Raw genomic sequence first — 17,342 nt, forward strand, 5'->3', positions numbered from 1 at the left:
TAATTATTCTATTACTAATTATATAGTTTTAAGTGTAATTACAGTAACCTAGGGTAGCTACTGTGACAGGGGACAAATCTCAATGGGTCAATGTGCTGGGTCAGAGCAACTCCAGAACTGTAGCTCTAGTGGGATGTTTCCAGTCTTCTGTGGTCATGACCTACCAAGTGGTCCAATGAAGGAAAACCAGTGAAACAGCAACAGGGTCATGGACAGCCAAAGCTCATTGATGCATGTAAGGAGTGAAGGCTGGACAGTGTAGTCCGATCCATTCGAAGAACTACTTTAAAAAATAGTTTAATGCTGGTTTCAACTGAAAGGCATCAGAATACATAGCACATTGCTGTTTTGGTGGCTAAATGGGGACCTACTTAATATCAGGTGGGTGACCATAATGGTACAGTTAATAAGTGTACTGTATATATACATACAAACATACATACAAGTCAAAAGTTTACACACATCTTCTAATTACATTGTCTTTTCTTTTTTCCTATTTTCTACATTGTAAGACAACGCTAAAGGCATCCAATATCTGAAATAATCGCATTTGAATAGTAGATATTTTGTATTGTGATGTGTCTGCTATTTATGATCGGTAAAGACTTCATTATCGTTAATCAGCAGAGTTTTAGTTTTGCTTTCCCGAGATGGTTTTCATGAGAGCCAGCTTTATCATGGAGCTTAATTGGTTTTGCAAATGCACTTGATAATACTGTTTTTGCAAGAACTATTTCAGAACAGCTGACCTTTGTGTCTTAAAATAACAACTGACTGTTGTCGTTACTTAATTACCTAATGCTATACTGTATGTGTTGGTTTTGAAATCTACAGTATTGTTTTAAAATGCAGAAAATACAAATACTGTATATAAAAGGTATATACTATATGTATAATAGACAGCATTTAAATTCTGTATTATCCTTTGGTTTCTCATGCTGCTGCTACTTCTCTATTTTACTATTCCTATATATCTTCCTATCTATCTTGACCAGCTATTCCTTTTTGCTCATTAAAATATCTGTCCCGGTGCGAGTGAGGCAAATTTCTTGTAAATGAATCTGACCACTAAATTCCATTCGGTTTAGCTAGTGCAACTGCTGTCCTTTAGATAAACACTACATAAATCTGTCCTACAGGAAGCTCAGATTCTGTCGCCTCACTCGGATGTGTTTATCTCCCAAGCAGCTGATGGCCACAACACTCGCCCTGTGTAATCGGTGTAAAGGAGGGATTATCTCAAATCCTGGCTCGCGGAAGGTCTGGACGTATTTCAGCTCCTTTCAACTTCCTTGAAGCTAATTTATTTGCCAGGAAATCCTGCGGTGAATTTCTATGTTTGGCTAAAGGAAGTGTCGTTTGCATGTCTTCGCAAGGATGGGAACCCAAAAAAAATGAAAAGAGGGCTTTCATTTTTGATCGAACACCTTCACAAAACTAGCGTCTGGCAAACCCTTCCGGATACAACACAACGGCTGTAATGCATATTAAGAGGAGGAGCTGAAAGTTACGTTTCACAGTCGGGCAGCTGTGGTTAGCTTACACTGAGCAGCTTTTCTTTAAGAATTCTCATCACAAAATCAAATCGTTAGGACACACAACGAAACTCCCCAGCAGACAAGGACACTGATTTTGAATAGCCAGTGTGTTAGAGGAATAAAGGCTTGAGTTTAGATACTGTTTCCAAAGCTATTCATTTTATATGATGATAGTGTACAAGCCAGTGTATTGTTGCCCAGCAGACTTACTGTACTATTAGAGTATTAAGTGAGAGATGAGATCTGGCTCAAGAATATTATTCACACCCAGACAGTGCTGTTTGTGCAGCAATGAGCCACATCATAAATACTCACAAAAATATGTAAAACATTTCATAATTTACAAGGACAGTTTTGAAGGACAGAAAAGAAAGCACCGAATGTCATTATTAAATAGTAGGTAAGTAATCATTTACTTAAATTATATATTAAATATGCTGAAGGGTAAACTGAGCATAAGAATGTGGAAGAAATGATATTAAATGATTTAAAATGTGGCATGGTTGTTGTGATCTGGTCTGACTATTTCTAAAACTGCTGATCTAATTTTCACACACAACTTTTCTCTAGTATTTACAGAGAATAGTCTGAAAAGGAGACAATATACTTTGAGTGTTTAAATTCTCTGGGCAAAAATGCTTTGTTGATGCCAGAGGTCAGAGGAGAATGGACAAACTGGTTGGAGCTGATTAAAAGGCAACAGTAACTAAAATAACATATGGTTACAACTGAGGTATGCCACAGAGCATCTCTATGGGCTACAGCAACAGGAGACCTCACCGGGTGCCAATCCTTTCAGCTCAACAGGAAACCAAGGCTACAATTTACATTGGCAATAGAACATTGGAAAAATGTTCATGACACTCAGATGATGGGGTCAGAATTTGTCATAAACTACATGAAAGCTTGAATCCATCCTGCCATGTATCAACAGTTGAGATATATCATTGGCACACTTTGTCCCCCTGAGTTCCAGTTGAGCCATTTTTTAAATGAAACTGCCTACTTGACTATTGTTACTGACCATGTCAACCCTTTATTTTCATCAGGGGTAATACACCAACAAAGCTAAAAGCATCTCAAACTGGTTTCTTGAACATGAAATGAGTTCACCATACTCAAATGGCCAGTCACTAAACCTCACTCTAGTGGAACCCCTTTGGGATCTGATGGATCAAGAGATTTGCATCATGGGCATGCTGCTGACAAATCTGCAGCAACTGTGTGATTCTATCATGTCAATATGGATCAAAATCTCTAAGGAATGTTTCCTGCACTTTGCTGAATACAGTATATGTCATGAAGAATAAAGGCAGTTCTGAAGGCAAATTTGCCGGTCTATCCCAATACTAATAAAGTTGACATAATGATATGGCAAGTGAAATGGAGACTATCTGAGCAGTTATGGAGGTTTATCCCAGTAAACATCAGGTTTCAAAAAGCACAGTATAATTATAAAACCCAATCAGTAACAGATGTTCATAGATGTTCGGTTACTATAACAGGTCATGATGGACAGCTGTGTAGCTCAGTCTACTTCTGTTATGTCAGATTGATTGTTGATCATCCCATTCTGCATTTAATCCTACCTTTGCTGCTTTAATAGCCTCCAATACTTTGAGAAAGATTTCCACTAGATTTCAGAGGGTGGCATTGGAGACTTGTTTTCAGCCACCAGAGTGTTAGTGAGGTCAGGTACTGATATGGAGTCTTTGTCTGTGTTCTGATTTATTCCAAGGGTGGGCTTATGGGCTTTGAAGGACGGACATGTTTTCCTTATAACCATAGCTCTGTGTACATGACTACAGTAAATGGTTATAATAAACATGGCTATAGTACAGAAGAAACAGGTTAGTTCCAGTGAAGGCTTTTGTAAAAGCTTAATACAGACCACATATTGATGTGATGGTTCGGTATCTGCATACTTTTGCTATATAGTTTGCGCAGTACACTGTCATGGGAAAATTACATGTATTTCTCTTATCATGGTGTCATAAATTTATTAAGCAGAAATAAATGCAGTTACATGTACATAACTTTGTATTACAGCTTAATTTTTGTTAAAATTTTCACTACAGTGTATTAAAGAATACACTGTTATACAATACACATGGTGTTCTGGTGATATAACCATTAAATTCACAAAAAACACACAAAACTGAGCACCTTTTTAAAGTGCCTAAAATTTGTTCTTCTTTTATATTAAAACTCAGTGGTAAACTTGCGTACATTACATCACCATTATGATGTAATTCATTATATGACACAGAAGAAGTGCACTGAGCTACAAAGTCAGCTTTAATGAAAGACATTCCAGGAAGTGTCATAACAGTCATACTGAAGCACAAATTAAGAATTCTATAGCTTGCCTGTCACACTTGCCCAGTTCCATGTTCTGTATGTATGCAAACCTAACTGACTAAAATAAAAAGTGGTCGGTAACCGTCTGCATTATAATACCATAGTAAGACATTTGGCTTGTTTAAAGCATTAATAAAGGAAATGGAAACAAGTTTGGTATAATTATGTTCTTCAGTATAACGTTCTTCGAATGTTACAACTGGTTGCTGGCAGAATGTTTAAGGCTCTCAGAAGGTCAGAGGTTTAATTCTTAGGACTGCTAAGTACTTTTCCTGGGCTCCTGATCAAGGCCCTCCAGGAGCACCATATCATTATTAACCCAGTGCTCTAACCCCAACTCGATTGGACTCAAAAGTCCGGCAGATCCCTCAGTAGGAATAGGACCTAAGCAGGTTGGAGGCCAGGTGGGTGGCCTTGGGCTCTTTGTCTGCTGTCCCATGCATAAAAGTCAATGAGTGTTTTAAGTGTCTCTCGTGGCCAGTATTGATTTTTCCAGGGATTTGTGCTGGGTTGGCTTTTCTGAGGCATTAGATCAGACAGACTGGCCTTTGATCCTTGCAGACATTGGTTGAGTTTTGGATGCCCATGATCCTGCACCAGTTTTCTCACATATAATTGCTAATCAGTGTGTAATGTGTTTATAATAATAATAATAATAATAATAATAATAAATAATAATAATGATAATAATACAATCAGCTCATTTTCAGATGTGTCCATAATAGGCAGACAACCAGAATGACCAAGTGGCCCATGCCACATGCCCAAGGTATTAGCACCTAGCCAAACCTAGAGAGGCACTTCAATCGAGTGGGAATTTTATCCTCCTAACTAGCTGGAGAAAAGGGCCCCATATCTTCCCAAATGTATAGGATGAAGACCTTAATGAAAGTCTACTCTTTTTCAATTTAACAAAAGAAGCGGATCTCTCATTTATTGAGAATGAGATGGAGATGTTTATAATTTTCAATCAGTCAGTATTAGTCTTTTAGCTAACAAGTAGTGCCGCAAAGGACAGTCCATCCTTTTAAAGCATGAAAATGAAAGGTGATAAGCGAATGACCCCAAACAATGTAGTAAGAGCATCTGGCTCCGTTTTTTCCACCGTTATGTCTGAAAAGGTATCAAAAATTCCTGTCCAGCAGGGACCAATGACCATAATGTTTTAAAACATTTCACAAAGGATTTCACTGTACATATGTGACACATAAATATTTAAACTTGCTCGCAACCAGTCACAGATGGGTTTCACACTATGCGGTTCATCGGCACAAAAAAATCAAACATGCTTGAATATATTGGAGGCAGTCACTCACAGCTTTAGAAAATCAAGTTGCTAACACATTCACACTACATGAGCATTTGAGGTGCATACAGGCATTGAGTAGCTGCTGAGCTGGAAGGGAAGGTGTAATCACTGAGCACCAAGATGAATCAGTAACTGGAAAATCAGGACTCGCCATGTTATCAAACTTCTACACAACCATAGGCTAACTGTACTGTATGTTGTAATCCTATGCAGTATGCACATTTAATTTGCAATTTTCACCCAACTTTAGTGCATATTATAGACTGAAATCCATAGTTCAGATCCAGATGGCTGTCTTTTATGCCACATGGTGCTTTTGTTTGTAGTTTTGTTTAGTTTTTTAGTTTTTTTTTTCCACTCTATTGGCACAAAGCACACTAGGTATTCCCAATGTTTGAAGTAAACAAAAAAATGCCACTTCTGAAAAAAAAAAAAACAATATGAGGAAGATCATCATTGCAAATAAGCTAACTGTCAACCACTGGCAGAATGGATTTGTGGGTAATCTTGTTACCAAAAGCTTAGGATTCTCTCATGACTGAATGATATGCATGAAAGAGGAAGGATAGAAGCAAAGCCTGACTTCTGTACTGTACACACAATTTTTTCATTTCGCTGCAATTCAGTCATTCAAATTCCCAGAACACTTAAAGGAGCTACGGTACATTTGGGTAGCTGTGAAACATCACAGAGACCATTTGTGGCACAGAGAACACAAAACGTGAAAACAAAACACGAACAAAATGCCAAAAAAGGTCTTGATTTTATATTGTGAAATATGCTACCAGTCAAAAGTTTGAGCACACACTCTAATTTAATGCAATTTCTTTCCCTCTCTCTCTCTTTTTTTTTTTTTTGATTTTCTATATTGTAGAACAATGCTAAAGGCATTCAAAATATGAAATAATCTCCTTAAAAAGATAATGTTAAGTTGGGGCTAATACTTGAGCTGATTCATATACTGTAGGCTCTACAGTAGACGTGGTTAGTTGGTGAGTTCAGTGGCTGTAATGACCTTTTCCTTGGCAGCAGAGGTAAGTCTAAGTCTTTCTTTCCTGGGAAGGTCCTCATGAGAGCTAGTTTCATCAAAGCATTTGATGTTTTTTGAGAATGAACTTGCAGATACCGCACAAACCAACTACTGCATTTTTTAAAGACTTTCATGTCGTGAAGTAATGTTGCATTGTTATTTTTTCTTGACTTAATTACATACTTACATAAATACTATTTCAAAGTTTTGATGTCTTCAGTATAGTGTAGAAAATAATCAAAATTATTATTTTCAATCTGTGTATGAACAGATTGAAAACAAAAAGTGATATCTGCATTTTAACATTTTTTTTAAAAACTTTTATTAGACATGTGGGGCACGGTTTCACTCAGATGCAAAGGTGACAAAAAACACAAATGACACAAAAACCCCTCACAAATGACCAAATATTATGTTATTTTGGCTATATCAGTGTGAATTAATTATTTTGGCTATATCAGTGTGAATTTTGGGTGATGTTGCAAGAGGTTATAACTCCACCTGCCACAATTTTGTCACATTTAATTAATCAACCTGCATTTGTATTTGTGGTCATGTAAATACTGTATGCAATTTATTATTAATAACATGGTCTTTTGTTCCCATGGACGTGGATGAGTTTTAGTTTTGTTGCTCACTGTGAATTATGAGGGTCATCTCTAGTAGTTTTTTGCTAAAGATCACAGTCAAAACACGATCTCAAAAATGCTGTCGGCTTCATTCTTCAGAAATTGTAAAAAGGTTTTTCCCGTAAAATCTCATGTTGAACTTTTAAACATTTTAAAGTGTTTGCTTGCAATAAGATTAAGCATGTTTAGTCAACATTCAGTTTGCACTGGGAATTGTGTTTAGAAAACTAATAAATATTGCTCTAGTGTTGTTTTAATTACAGAACCATAATTCAGAATAATCCAAATTATTTTATAATGGGAAAATGCAGTCTTTGCAAATGAGCACAGGCCACCATTAGGAGTCAAAATGACGGAGAAACTAATTTTGATTTTTGTTAATTAAGTCTGTGTACAGATAAGAATAACAACTTCATTTTATTTATTTATTTATTTATTTACTTGAGAATGGTTAGAGGGAAGAACCTGACACCTCAGAGAGTGTGCTTGTGTCACAGCTAATTTAAGTGTATATAAAAAGTTTAGTGTAAGAAAAAAATAAAGAAAATAAAGATGAAAGGCATTTCACTTACTGTGCGATTGGTACAAATTGGAGTGAAGGCATTTGTGCCACAGGTGAAAAGTCGATCTCCATTCACCAGAAGAACACGGATGTAATTCTGGCATTCTTCCTGTAAGCAAATAAGCAAATAAAATCAAATAGGCTAATCAAGCAGTTTACATATTAACAAGATCGCATTTACCTCATGTGTAGAGTTTTAAAATATTCTGCCCTGATTAGAATATATGTTATGTAAATGCTAATAAAAATGCAAAAACTTTAAATCATCTGCTGACTTCATTTTATTCCCCCATGACATTGCTGAGCCTAGACCTGACCAACTGACAACCCCTCGCAACCCCAGATCATAACACTGCCTCCAGAGGCTTGTACATTGGCCACTACGTATGCATGATGAGTGCAATCGCTTTAAGCACCTCCCTTCTTACCCTGATCCACCCATCAATCTGGAATAGGGTCAGTCTGAACTGATCAGATCACATGATCCTTATCTATTGCTCCAAACCAATTAAAGCCCCTTTTTTCTGATTAGTCCCATAGTTTCATACTAATTGCATGTATGAAAATGTTCTTACTTTTACTATTGTAGATAGCTGAAAATTCTTTTACCAAGCATTATAATTTGTTTAATAATTTGTGTATCAACATAGTTTTTAACCAAATTCCAGTCATTTTTAAATATCTTTAAAAAACTTTTACTATACAATTATTATACCGCTCACAAACAACAACTTAGAACCTTTTTCACGGTGCCACTATTTATTTAACAAAAAATAATCCACAATAACATGTACTTAGTATTTACTTAGAGTAATTGTTTTCTTGTATGACTATCAGTCTCTCACATCTTTGTAGAGGAATTTTGTCCCATTCTTCAGTTTATTGTGGTTTTTGGGCATTCGCTTATGCACAGCTCACTTAAGCTCCTGCCGGAGCATTTCAATTGGTTCATGTCTGGACTTTGACTGGGCCCTTCCAAAAACTTGATATTTTAGTTTTCAGCCATTTTATATTTTTTAGATTTACTGATGTGCTGCAGATCATTGTACTGTTGCATGACCCAATTTTGATATTTCGATATTTTGACCTGTTGCTAAAAAGCAATCACGAATCGTCATGAAAAGGCTTTCTTTGGCAAACCTTCAAAACAAGCCATACTTTATTCAGTCTTCTTCTAATTGTGCTCTTATAGACTTTAGCAGTTAACATGCTCAGTAAGGCCTGTAAGGCCTCTGAGATGTAACTATTTTTTATATATATTTCTCTGAGCATTATATGATTAGGAAGATTGGCAAGAGTCTTAAATGCTTTCCACTTCTAAATAATCTTTCTCACTATAGAATGTTGAAATTTAAATTGTTTAGAAATAGTTTCCTAACCCTTTCCAGAATGATGTGCAGCAACAGTTGCTTTTCTAGGACCATGGCTTATATCATTCGCTTTTGCCATTGCTTTAACACACACCTGAATGCTCCAGACCAGCAAACTGCCAAAACGTCTGCACACCTGCTGATAATCAATTAAACAAGGGCTGATAAATTAGCAGCACCTGGCTGCAACTTTCACACTTAAATCCTGTGGAAGCAGTAAGGGGTACTTAGTATTGCCCACATGTGTGAAATGTGGCATGGTAAAAAAAGTTAGATGTTGTTATTCCTCTTAGGTTGTCTTTTGCCTAACACTTAGGCTCTACTACAATCACACATGCACAAAAACAAAAAATAAAAGAGGCGCTACTAGCATTTGAACATGGCTGTAAATGAAAAGATAATCTACAGTACAGTAGACTGTAAGAGACACTTCATTCCGCTGAACTAGCTTCATATTGCTGTCGGCCAAGGCCTTTGATATGTACTGTAAACAGTATCTATGACACAGGGGTCAATTCTTCTCCAGAAAGGTCGAATTTGTGTGTGTGTGTGTGTGTGTGTGTGTGTGTGTATACAGTATATGTGTGTGCAGGTTTTACATCCAAACGGGTGCCACACTTGATTCCACCTGTTTAATTAGTTATTCTTGGCTTTCAGTAGACTATCAGATGTGGCTTCTGCTTGGTTGGCATAAAATCCTTTACACAGACACACCAGCCCTTTCTGGAGAAGATCTGACATACATCATATCGTTCATTTTATGTGCATATTTCTTTTAGTATTCAATCACCTTCTTTCTGAGTATAAGTAAGGCTTATACGGTAATTCATAAATCTTACTTTTACCCAGTTAAAGCTTCAATATTATGTTTCTTCAGTGTTTGATGGGTTTCTGCAATGGTTTGCATCATGATCTTTTAACATAAGCCAGCTCTTGAAATAAGACTTTTTTTTTTTCTCTTTTTATTTTCACTAACATAATTTTGCAAAGAAGCAACACTCCTCTGTGTGTAAATAAAGGAAGGTTTAATGGTCCTGACTTATCACAACGAGACATGTTTATGAAAAGAAAAGGGGAAAAAAAACTACAAAATGCTACATTTCATGGAATAATGTTGCAGCTATGGATGTGCGCATTTACAAACAAATGGAGTGGACTGAAGCGCATTAATATCAATCAACCCGTCTTTTCCTCTTCATGCGACAGGCCTGAGAGAACCAGATGCAGACAATTACTGGTAAAATTCGCGTTTTATGAGTTTTCAAAAAAATAAATAAATAAATCATGGGTTACGTAAAACAATCATTGTCTCAGACTTGGCAGGGAGTGAACTGATTAAGTCAAAGTCTTTCTTTCTTATCTTAGCCTTTTCAGCTGATACAGCGATGGGATGGAAAACAATTCCATGCAAATGTCAGCTCATAACCACAGGCAGTCAGGAAAAGGTGAATTGTGATTCTAAATAATAATCATATGATGGTCAGCATAGGCCTTATTATTCTTTTATTATACTTATCATACCTTATAGCATTTAACTGCTTCTTAAAACCACTTAAACCACAGGAGACTGACTAAAATACACTGGGAAAACCTGGAGGTCAAGGCAGAAATCATTATAATTAAGACCATCCATTAAATCATATATCACTTTTATTAGACTTGGTTTAGAAATAATTTTAAGGGTTTAGGAGTTTTAATGTTCCATAATTCTCATGTATTTGCCATCTATTACTGTACATGTCAGCTACCTGCATTAAATTTATAGACATGATGACTTAGTGGTTAGTACTGTTTCTCTGCACCTCCAGGGTCTGGGTTCAATTCCAGACATGGGTCTGTGTGCGTGGAGCTGCATGTTCTCCCTGTGCTTCTTTTCTATGCAAGGTTGGTTGGTTGGTTTCCTCCCACAGTCCAAAGACATGCAGATTAGGCTAATTGGCGTTCCCAAATTGCCTGTAGTGGGTATATAAGAGTGTGTGCGATGGATTGACACCCCATTCAGGGTGTACCCCGCCGCGTGCCCTAAGTCTGTTGGGATAGGCTCCAGGCCCCCCCCCATGACCAGAATAAAGCGGTATAGACAATGAATGAGTGAGTGAGAGCACTGGGGAAAAAAGAATGAGCTGGTAATATACAGTACATGCTGCTCGAGGATACTACAACACAAACATAGCCAAATGCAATATGGTAAAAACATAAGTAGATGTACATGGTCCTTTTCTCTTTTTTTTTCTTTTTCACAGCTCATAAAATAAGGCTAAGCTTCAAAAGCATAATGGTAAATAAAATGATTTTAGAGCAGGGGTGTCAAAGTCATTCCAGCTAATGTGCCACATAACACTTATTCTAATGTCAAGAGGGCCAGACCAAAGAAATCAGTTTAGTGATGAATAACACATCAACAACTCTTGTTTGTTCATCAGCATTTATATATAATATACAAATAAAACACCCTCAAAGTTATGATCTGTAAATAAATTCTTTTGGAAAGAGATATTATTATAATGCCAAATTGTTGGCTTACTGATACAATTAATTATACATCATTAGCACATTTTCCAGTATTCGAGTTTCACAAGTTTATTGCCCTAATTTTCTTAATAGAACATGGTTTCTAAATCCATTTAATTGGATGGGTTTTACAGCCTTTGAAAGGCTGACTCACATGCTAACATAATTTTATGGTAGTTTGCAGACCATTTCTGTGTTTGATCATTATTGGCTTATTCTAAATGAAAAGTTATGAGTCTTCCAATGACGATGGATGATGTGCTACGCGAGACAGACACAAGACTAAAATAGATAGGGTCCCATTATAGCGACACACATTCTGCTGTAGTATCTTACAATAAAAAGGAAGTGCAGATTGTGGTGTTATTTGTTATTCCCATGTATCAATTCGTCCATCTATAAACCTTTGTATTTCAACCCAGGACCGTGAAGGCCAATGGTGACCATTCTATTTATTTCCACTTTGTTCAGCATGACCGTGGTAGGACCTCTGGTCAACATTCACACGCACTTACTCACTCATCGTCCATACCACTTTATCCTGTATTCAGGGTCGCGGGGGGCCTGGAGCCTATCCCAGGAGGCTTAGGGCATGAGGCAGGATACACCCTGGACAGGGTGCCAATCCATCGCTGGGCACATACACATAAACTCACTTATTTACACATTACGGGCAATTTTGGAACGCCAATCAACCTAATCTGCAGGTCTTTGGACTATGGGAGGAAACCGGAGAAGACGGAGGGAACCCACTAAACATGAGGAGATGCGCAAAGGACCAATCCGGGAATCAAACCCAGGGCCTGGAGGCGCAAGGCGACAGTGGTAACCACTAACCACAGTACCGCCATTCACATGCATATTGTTTGGTATTAAATAAAAAATATATTAAGGAAAGTTAAACAACTAGTGCACAATGTTTTCTATGCAAGGTCGGTCAAATTCCCCAGGCATTTCTATTTAAATTCTATTTAAATTCTATAAAATTTCCACACTAAAGTTTTCTACATTTTCTATATTTGTACAGAATCTTTTTCCCTGTATTTGTACAACTAGGTTATTTTCTAATATTTTATATTTTGCTTTATTCTCTACAGCTTAGCTAAAGTTTTTCTATTTTTAAATTTTATTCCATATTTATTCCCTATTAATAATCTTTTTTAAGGTCACAGACGGTCATATAAGCATATCATGCTTAGACTGTGTATGGGACAAATAAAATTTGAATTTGAATTTTGAAATGGTTTAGGAGAAATTGCAGAATATTTAAACCGCCACCCCTTTTGATTATGTTTAAAATATTGTAAAATTTTCATTAAAAAATATAGAAAAAGAAATATCTAGTGCATATCTATTCTATGAAGGTTCTGTAAAGGTTTCATGCAATTAAGATGATGCAAATTAGGCGGAGTTGCAGAATGTGACAAAGTTGGATGTTAGGTATATTTTTATTGCTGTTCTTGTTGTTGTTTCTTTATTTGCATTTAGGTTTTTTTTTTATCATTCTGTGCAAATTATAAAGACTGTTATGCATGAAAGTCCCAGGGGATCATCAGTTCGCTCCAGTACTCAAATACTCAGAGACCCCACATTACAATCAAAGTCACATTTTCCTTATTCATGTTTGATGTGAACATTACAGTAAATTAAGCTCTCAACCTGTATATACATGATTTCATATGTTGCATTGCTGACACATGAATACTTTGTTGAATAACTGCATAAACAGGCAAGTGTACTGGTGTTCCTTTCAACTGGCCAGAAAAACTATAGTTCACAGGAGCACAGGAAAGGATTTCATGTCTCTATTTCCAGCAAAATTGTTTACATTATAAGAGGTAAGATGGCAAAAGGACAGAAGACTGCAGAGGCGTGAACAGGACCGAAAGGTGAGCCTGATGTGCGGTAGCTTAGCTTGAGAGGTTTATATTTGCAGCACAAATGAAAAGGGATTTAACAAAGGAAATCACTTAAACCACGAATGTGATTCTGGGATTTGTTCTGATTTAATCAGCCACTGAAAGACATTACAGCTAATGTTTCAACAATCTGAAGATCATGGTGGTGTTTATGGAGTCTTAAACTGGAGTTTTTTTTATATAATATGTTTTACTGATATATGGGGAGAAAATTAAAGGATAAAAAAAAAAGAAATGAATTTACAAGATCAAATTGAGACAAGCAATAGTCCAAAAGCAAATTTTCTAAATAAAGTGTAATGTAACAGGGTTTGACTTAAGGAATGCATTGTACTGTATGCCATTTATCATGTCATAATAATGTAAAGTGATGATATATGAGTCAAATAGATCAATAGACATTGCTATCATAAATAACAGCACCACTTGGTGCACTCTACCATCACAGCTTCTCTAAAATAATTAATGTAGAGTACTGTGCGAAGGGCTTGAGCCACCCTTAAGTTCTTCATATTTTCTTCCACGGAGCCAGACTTTCTTATAATTCTTTTAAAGTAATCTTGAGAAATAGTTCTCCAGGCTTTCTGAAGAACTTAGAAGTTCTCTCACTTTTGGCAAGTTTTTGACTCTCATTTTCAGTCTAGTCCCCGTACCTGACCAGTTTCAGAGGAATTGCTTAAGGCATGAACCAGTAAAACAGCAGAGCAGATGAGGATGAATGATCAGGTCAGTTATTAGAATACTGGTGATGTTGAATGCTAAGTGTTTGGAACAGACGAGAGAGGAAATGAGGTTGTTGCTGTTATTCGATGTTAATGCATTGTATTTTTTAATTGTATATTTGCAGTCTGCCTGCCTCAGTAAAAAAATTGTCCACATCTCTTTAATTGCGTCTACATAATTTAATTGAATCTACTATGTAAAAACGACACAGCACTGTGGCTTAGTCGCGTTGCACCGGTCAGGTTCGATTCCCGCCTCTGTGTGCATGGAGTTTGCATGTTCTCCCTGTGCTTGGTGGGTTTCCTCCACATACTCAGGTTTCCTTCACAGTCTAAAGACCTGCAGAATAGGCTAATTGGCATTCCCAAATTGCCTGTAGTGTGCGAATGAGTGTGAGAGTGTGTGTATGTGCGTGCCCTGCGATGGATTGGCACCTTGTCCAGGGTCTCCTGGGATAGGCTCCAGGCCCCCTGCGACCCTGTATACAAGATTAAGCGGTATAGACGGTATGAGTGAGATAAAGAACTGTGGGGTGGCTCAAGACTTTTGCATAGTGCTATATAAATACATATAAACATAATAAATTAATAGACGGAAACTAATCAAACTGGGGTTTCTTTTATTGATTTCTTTTATTGATTTGTTATACTGTTACTTATAAAAGGTTTTCATAGGTCATGTAGGTTTAAATTATACCTTATAGTCAAGGTTTTTTTTTTTTTTAAGTAAGAACAGTTCCCTAAGATAAAAAAGAAATGAACTGAAGTGTAAATAAAAGAACTATATATAAGTATGTGAATTAATAAGGTTATTTAGTATACAAGTAGTTTCCTTGCCTTCTTTATGTAAGAAACAGGATTCATTTATGTACAGTAACACCACAAGAAGTAGCTGAATGCACTTAGAGAAAAGCACTAACTACCGTGTTGTGACTGGCTAAATTCCCACTAATTGAGCCGGGCCAGAGACTGTTCTGCAGCCTCAATTTTTACAACCTTAATTATGTATAATGACACTAGAGTCACTAGACACTAGAGGAAACACTCACCTCTGATTTCCCTCGACTGAAACAGGCACCTTTGGTGAACTCATCACAATGCCACTCTGCCTCCTGTAGAAAAAAAAAAACACATTTATAAATATACTAAAACCAATACATCTGTAAATATACATGGTAAACACAAACATGTAATCAGTAATCAACCTTGCTTTTATAATAATACTATTCCTTTTTTTTTCAAATTGCGGCAATGTTGAGGATAATTTTCATCAAAGGCCATGAAGAAGAAACTTGGAAAACAACTTTGATCCCACTATCATTCTGACTGTTAAAAAAGTAGACACACAGAATATACAAGTCTTTTTTGGTTACTATGATAATGGACACCTACAACTGTATGTCATGGCATCTAAAAGACAAATGGAGCTCAGTGTTATTCTAATTTACTCCTGATGGTTATCGATTGATGAAGCATTAATGAATTTGGTGAGAGGGTAAATTTCAAGACTTTTTTTTCAAAGTCTACAGTCAAAGGACAACTTTATGAAAAAATATATAATAAGGCTTAACAATAAGGTACAAACCGCTGGCAATGGTCAAAAACAAAAAGGCCAGATTCTTCCGACTAATGAAACCAAGATTAACTTGTACCAAAATGATGGGAGACAACTATGAAGAAAGAAAGGAAGGAGTTTTTTCTTTATTTATTATTTTTTTTATTTTTTATTTTTTATTTTGCATTAATGCTGGGGCAGTAGTGGCTCTGGGTTTCTGATCAGGGGATCAATATCAGCACTGTCGAGTTGCCACTGTTGAGCCCTTGAGCGAAACCCTTAAGCCTATCTGCACCAGCAGCACCGTATTCTATTCTATATTCACCTAACCCTGTGCTCTGATCCCACCTTCCTACAGTACATGTGAAAAACAGGACCATTTTAATGCATGAAAGAACACATGCAATTATGTAGTAAGCAAAAATTTTATTTCATTTTTGATTGTCCTGAGTAGCTACATTTAACTTTGATGGCAGCTTGGCACACTCAATGCATTCTCTCTTTAGATTCATGAGGTAGACATCTGGAATGGGTTTCAGATGTCTACCTCATGTGTGCCTTGTAAAGTGTTAATTTGCGGCATTTGCCTTCTTAACATGCTTTAGATTCTCTGTTGTCCTGTGCAGAGGAAGAGTGAGTATATAAACAACATTCCTATTAGTGCTATAATGATTAGTCCAAACATCCATATCATGGCGAAACAAAAGCCACTCAGGCAAGGAAAGAGAAAAGACAGTCCATCATTACTTTAAGAAATGAAGGTCACTCAATCTCGCCAAAAATTTATATTTTTTACTGCATCCTCAAGTGCAGTCATCAAAACCAACAAACACTATGATGAAACTGGCTTTCATGAGGACAGTCCAAAGAAAAGAAGACCAAGAGCTACCTTTGCTGCAGAGGATAATTTATTAGGATGACCAACCTATTTCCAATTTAAAGCATCTCACATTTGAGCAAACATAAGTGCTTCTCGGAGTTCAAGTGACTCCACTGTTCAGAAGAAACTGTGTGAGTCAGGCGTTCACGATCGAATTATTGCAACAACAACAACAACAACAACAAAAAACAGTACTTTAAGAGCTGCCAACAAGTACTGAACACCTCTGGGAACTCCTTTAGGATGGGTGGAAATGAATAAAGTTGTCATCAAAGCAAGATGCAATTAATATGAATATTAAATGAGCCTAGGTCTTATGTCCACTTGGGCTGACTTGTTTGCATCTCACTTTGCTGGTACATCAATAACATTTCATAAATTAATAGTCCCTGAAAGGGCACACATAAAACAGTAAAGGGTGTGTAATAAACAGGAACAAGATAGAATACCTTTGGGGAGAAACTCCAAGGAAAATAGGCAAATATGCAAGTATTGTCTAAACAAACAGATTACAAATTAAAGTACGCACAAATTACACAAACATTCTAGACTTTTCTTTCTTTTTTACTGCTGTTTGGACAGACATAGTAAGTGTATAGACTTGGAACGCTTGACTTAAAAATAAATAGTAATCACGGGCTGATTTGGCTCTCAGTGGGCAAGTTCCAATGTGCATGTGTAATAGTTTATGTATGTGATGAGTTCTGTGCTTTAAGACTAAACTAGAATAGTTTTCGTAATATAGTAGTAATAGAAACTTAATGATAATTCATCCCATTAAAGTATTAACCAGATGGAACTACAGAAAAAGTTGATAATCGCATTGGGCCTTTAGAGCTACTGTAATATATGTAGCTATCAACTACAATGGATGTACTTAAAATGAAGTGGACATAACTTTTTTAGTACCTTACATAGCTCATTGTACTGTACCTACACATGCTGGAAGAGTAAAT

At 36.5% G+C, this 17,342-nt stretch overlaps 1 protein-coding gene across 2 annotated transcripts in view; it reads right to left on the minus strand.

Annotated features, from left to right (window-relative positions):
• Positions 1–17,342, minus strand: part of sema5a (sema domain, seven thrombospondin repeats (type 1 and type 1-like), transmembrane domain (TM) and short cytoplasmic domain, (semaphorin) 5A) — a 250,028-nt gene that overhangs the window by 129,484 nt on the left and 103,202 nt on the right. For both annotated transcript variants that reach the window (XR_008356441.1, XM_053487924.1), the window contains exons 5-6: positions 15,001–15,063; positions 7,440–7,538 (exon numbers count right to left, since the gene is read on the minus strand). Coding sequence is in view for 1 of the 2 variants with exons in the window: in XM_053487924.1 (XP_053343899.1) it covers positions 7,440–7,538; positions 15,001–15,063 (162 nt within the window). In the remaining variant the exon portion in view is untranslated. The remainder of the gene's footprint in view (positions 1–7,439; positions 7,539–15,000; positions 15,064–17,342) is intronic.

This window comes from Clarias gariepinus, chromosome 26, assembly GCF_024256425.1.
Source record: "Clarias gariepinus isolate MV-2021 ecotype Netherlands chromosome 26, CGAR_prim_01v2, whole genome shotgun sequence".
Classification (NCBI taxonomy): domain Eukaryota; kingdom Metazoa; phylum Chordata; class Actinopteri; order Siluriformes; family Clariidae; genus Clarias; species Clarias gariepinus.